Below are 5,598 nucleotides of genomic sequence, written 5' to 3' on the forward strand. Positions count from 1 at the left end.
CACTATCCTCGCTTTCAAGCTCGTTATCCACCATCATCACTTCATCAGCTATTTCATGTTCCGTCATAATATGATAACCAGGATCACCTTCATCAAAATTGATTAGAATTTCAAATTGATGTCAGAGTTGGTCGCTGCAGCACTCCCAGTCATCATAAAGTTCTTTCCAACAACTGAAAAACTGCTCTAGTTGTGAATCTACACTCAATATAACCATTTTCTGACTCATTCAGTATTTGATTTTTGTAAATGTAGCTTTTAAGTCTCATCAGTACTATCTTTTCAAAAACCTTTGCGACAGTAGGTAATAAAGCGATTGGCCTATAATTCGAAAAGTATAGTACACTGGCCTTACTAAGGTTCTTTTCAGGTAGTGTGGATAAGTTGCCGAACCAAATGACAGGTTTATAATATTACTTAAAGGTTCAACAAGATAATCGACGCAAGCTTTTAGAACAGAGACCGAAACTTCGTCGTAACCAACTGCAGACGTATTATTTAAAGATAGTATGACAGATTCACTTCACTCGGATCAGTCAGATAAAACGTAAATGATCTCTTTAAGTCAATATTTGTTTTAATAGTGTTGTGAAGTTGTAGATTAATCATTTTACCAGCAGCTATATTGGCAAAATAAATATTTATTGCATTCAACAGTTCTTCATTGCTTTTGTAGTTGTATTGAAAATCATATAAATCGAGATCTTCAGATCGCTTACTTTGTTTGAGAGTATTGATGGTATTCCATGTAGCCCTTACTTTACTTTTAGCTGTTTCTCTAAAATTAGTAAAAACATTTCTTTTTGATATCGCTATTTCGTTTCGAACATGTTTGCAGTAAATATTGTATTATCAACTTTACCCATTAACATTCCGTCATATAGTTGTTTAGACGTGTTTTGTTTTTTAACCATTTATTAATAGGCGATTTAACATTCATGTTAAAGGATAATGGCCAAGAATAGGAAAGAAAGAATTTTGACGAGAAGATGGAAGAAATGAAGAAGAGGATTGAGAAAAGGATATCAGGAGCGATGAAGATCTGGAAAGAAGTAAGTAGGGGATAAAGAGTATGAACGGTGAAGGGGTGCGGGAAGCAAAGAAGGTCTGGTTGGTAAACTGGTAAGGGACAAGATCGGGGAGCAGGATATAACGATACGAGAACCAGCCATGGTGTGGCGTAAGATACTCTATAATGACTCGGAGAGATGAGCGAGGGGGTGATGTTACAACAGCTTTGAGGTAAAAACATGGAGTATTCAAGACTGGCAGAAGGGAAAGGGGAGTAGTAAATTATGTCATGGAAGTATCAGCGAGAGTGAGGTGGGAGATTACAAAGCTTGGAAGGGTATACATTGGGTTGTCGTTAGTGGTGGAACGGATATTCAGCAACTATCTGGTATCCGACCTATCCGGCCATTCTTTAAAATTCGGCCGGATACCGGATAGTTACCAAATATCCGGCTTTGGCCAGATATTAAAAACCTATTACTTAGTACTCCACCATTCACAGGAATTAGTATCTCTTTTAAGACGCTGCAGATAACAATCAAGTTCAACCGCTACAGGACATTTTTCATTGAATACAACATTATTTATATCAGGTTTGTCACTGGCAACCTCATTGTAACAATCCCAATACGATATATAAAATCTCTTGTTGCAGTTTCGTCTAGTTTTCTTCTCTTCGCTTGTAGTTCATCATCACATTCATTACTAACAGAACTGTCGCTGTTATCACTTTCGATTATTAATTAAAGTGTCCTCTTTTTAATGCAAAAAGCCGTTTTAAAAAATCACTTTTAGTTCTCGAGAAATAAATTTTTGAAATGATCGACAATTTTTTCGAATATTTCAATTTTTGCGCATTAAGTTTTAAAAATTCGTATAAAATCCAGTTCTTGAAATATGAGTATGAAAATTTTCCAAAGTGTTAATAAGAGTGTCCTCTTTCCAATGAACTAACACGTTTTGAAAAATAACTTTTAGTTTTTGAGAAAACAATACTTGAAGTTTTGATAGAATTTTCGATGTTGCAATTTTCATCGATAATTTTCAAAATTCGCTATACAATTAATTTCTTTAAGGATACTTGTGGAAATATCATCAATTATTAATTAAAGTATCCTCTTTTTAATGCAACAAGCCGTTTTGAAACATCACTTTCAGTTCTTGAGAAATAAATTTTTGAAGTGATCGATAATTTTTTCGAATTTTTCAATTTTTGCCGATTAAGCTTAAAAATTCGTATAAAATCCACTTCTTGGAATATGAGTATGAAAATTTCTCAAAGTGTTAATAAGAGTGTCCTCTTTCCAATGAACCAACACGTTTTGAAAAATAACTTTTAGTTTTTGAGAAAACAATATTTGAAGTTTTGATAAAATTTTCGATGTTGACTCATCGATAATTTTCAAAATTCGCTATAAAATTAATTTCTTGAAGGATCCTTGTGGAAATATCACCAATTATTAATTAACGTATCCTCTTTTTAATACAACAAGCCATTTTAAAAAATCACTTTTAGTTCTTGAGAAATAAATTTTTGAAATAATCGACAGTTTTTTCGAATTTTACAATTTTCGCCGATTAAGTTTTTAAAATTCGGATAAAATCCATTTCTTCAAATATGAGTATGAAAATTTCCCAAAGTGTTAATAAAAGTGTCCTCTTTCCAATGAACCAACCCGTTTTATATATAACTTTCAAAATTCGCTATAAAATTCATTTCTTGAAGGATCCTTGTGGAAATATCGCCAATTATTAATTAAATTATCCTCTTTTTAGAGTTGCTTCGTTAGTTAAATCAGTATCAAAAAAGTTCATTTTGTATCTTGGATCCAAATAAGTTGACATATCTTATCAGCTTTCTTATTAATTTCATTTTTATTCAAATATCGCAATAAAGTGACAATGTAGGGTATTACTTCAGAAATGTACCAGAAATTATAACCATAATGGCCGGATAGATATGCCGGATAACCAGATAATCTATCCGTTCCATCACTAGTTGTCGTCATTGAAAATAGACGATTTCATAGACGTGAAGAGGTGCTACAGGTGCCAGGGTTTCGGGCATCTCCAACGTTTCTGTAAGTCCGAAATTGTATGTGGGCACTGCGCAGAAAGGGGCCACAAGTTTAAGAACTGTGGGAATAGGGAAAGAGAGATGAAATAGGGGTGATAGACACGAAACGAGGTATAGAAACTGTGGGGAATACCAGATAGCGGCGGAGTTAGCGAAGAGAAGTATTAATTATGGGCATATGGGGAGAGGGTTTAAAGGAAAGAAGTGAATTACTGTCTGTGAAGGGGAGGGGAGGGAGATGGCCGATAGGAGGTTATCAAAAATATGATATGATAAATATGATAATATTTAATACCGCTACATGTTTGGTTACTATACCTATTTAATAAAAAGTAATTTCAAGCAATTTTCTTAGTATTTAATATTTTTCAAAAAGATTTTTATATAACCGTAACGGTCTTTACTTTCCCTAAATTAATCATTACTCATCTCAAAAATTAATTGAGATATCACCATGAAATAAAAAGCAATTATTAATTATTAAAGCAAATTTATTTAGTATCTAATGTTTTGAAGATTATTTCTTGGAAACTTGAAATTTTTTTTTATTTTCCACGAATCTTGACAACGTTTCATTATAAGCTGATAGAAGTATTATCTTGGATTATTACGTTTCATACCATTTATAAAGCATGAATATCTAAAACATAAATATTAAAAATTTACTCTTGAACAAATCTTAATCTTTCCTATAACATTTATTTAAAATTCATTTTGATTAATAGCTTATTTTCTTTTTAAAAGTTTTACTAAATAAGCCTTGGAAATATAATTAAAACATTTTATACCTTTCTTTGGAACACAGGTGTTACAACAGATACACTTGGTCTCATCACGTGGTTGAAAAACTTCATCGTTAGTGCAATCTGATTCGTTTTTATTAATACATCGAACTCTGCTGCAAAAAGTTGGATCGCAATCTAGAAATAATTAAAAACCTAACTTGTTAAAATGATTTCTTTCAAATTCATTCGATTAAAACATTTCATACCTTGTTTTGGAATGCACTTATCGCAGCATATACACTTGGTCTCATCACGTGGTTGGAAAACTTGATCTATAGTACAATTTTCTTTAGGAGTAGAGATGCATTTTACTGTGTGGCAAAAGTCTTGACGGCAGGGAGGTTCTTTGTGATGTGTTGATATCGAATTGATCATCATTATAAATAACAAGAATACAACAACACCAAACTTCATTGTCGAAGATTTCGATATAAACTGACGTAGAATGAGCGTGGAAATTTTATATTTAAAGGTCAAAGTAGTCTAACCGAATATTAACATAATCACCAAACATGTTATGAACGCCTCAGGTAAATTACCGATTCAATGTGGGTTATCAGAAATATGTTATCTTTAAAGAACGTTTTGAATGTTCGTAGTACATTTTTGACCTAAATAGAGAAAATATGTAAAATTATATAAAAGACAGCACGTACACAATAAATTCTTTGGAAATTTTTTTTATTTTCCTTCAGTTCAAAACATGTTATTCTTTCTCTATTATTCGTCTATCTTACCTACATAGCCTGAGATATCATCAAACAACTAATAATAATAAAAATAAAACACAACTTTATTTAAGTAACAATTTATTTTCCGTTATTACATGTTAATAAACCATTTAATGTCCTACGAATTGTAGCCAATTTTCGATTTTAATTATTATCTGAAACAAATATGAACGTAAACATAAATATTATTAGGATAACCAAGCATTATTAATTTTTCTGTAATAATTTATTAACCTTATTCGGGAATTAAATACACGTATCGCAACAGTAACAAATTCCATCACGTGGTTGCCAAGTTAAATTCAAAGCTGCGCATTGTGCTGGAGTTTTATCTACGCATAAAACTACCCTACAATCAAGAGGTACACAAGCTTGGCATTCCTCAATGACTAAAATTGCGGACACCAAGAGTACAATAAAAATAGCGAACTTCATGTTGGAGACTTGAATTTGAACTGGCATGAAGTGTAAGCAAATCCCCCTTTTATTCTAAACGAAAACGTAATTAATTAGTATAATTATTATGTATAGGTGTACTTTATTACCTAGTAAATAACCAGAAAAGGATCATATTTTCTTATAAAATTACGACCGGTTGTTTTGTTTTAGAAATAATGCTATTTGTAATTCGAGGCGTATTTTGACCTAATCAGAAAAACAAAAACATAAAATTATATGATGAATTTGCTAAGAAAAATAATAATAGCTCTATTCTACAACAAAGAGTAATGAAACAAACCTTAAAAGTAAAAAGTCTGTAATGTACAAAGTATATAACGTTAAATTTATCACATAGAAAAATAAAGCTGTTAAGTAATGAGAGCGCTTTAAAAAGTTATAATCACAACAATCTCCTAAATAGCTTAAAAAGTAAATCTGAAAGAAGACGTCGCACTATAGAAAATTTAGTCCGTTTGCTGATCAAAAATCAATAACTTTCTTGTTTTTAAAGATAAACCTTTCAAACTTGGTACGAATATTCTACATTACAGGA

At 31.5% G+C, this 5,598-nt stretch overlaps 1 protein-coding gene and 1 long non-coding RNA gene across 2 annotated transcripts; both read right to left on the bottom strand.

The window, feature by feature from the left end:
* Positions 1-3,558: 3,558 nt before the first annotated feature.
* On the bottom strand, positions 3,559-4,410 carry LOC111416773 (uncharacterized). Its single transcript, XM_023048870.2, has 3 exons — positions 4,080-4,410; positions 3,877-4,008; positions 3,559-3,728 (listed from the first exon to the last, which is right to left on the bottom strand). Exons 1-3 carry the CDS (start codon positions 4,285-4,287, stop codon positions 3,712-3,714), a joined length of 357 nt encoding a protein of 118 aa, XP_022904638.2. The 5' UTR covers positions 4,288-4,410; the 3' UTR covers positions 3,559-3,711.
* Positions 4,411-4,671: 261 nt separating this feature from the next.
* On the bottom strand, positions 4,672-5,221 carry LOC139430664 (uncharacterized). Its single transcript, XR_011641052.1, has 3 exons — positions 5,150-5,221; positions 4,839-5,093; positions 4,672-4,759 (listed from the first exon to the last, which is right to left on the bottom strand). It is a non-coding gene; the product is annotated as an uncharacterized lncRNA (long non-coding RNA).
* Positions 5,222-5,598: the final 377 nt, after the last annotated feature.

Source organism: Onthophagus taurus, chromosome 7, assembly GCF_036711975.1.
Source record: "Onthophagus taurus isolate NC chromosome 7, IU_Otau_3.0, whole genome shotgun sequence".
NCBI lineage: Eukaryota > Metazoa > Arthropoda > Insecta > Coleoptera > Scarabaeidae > Onthophagus > Onthophagus taurus.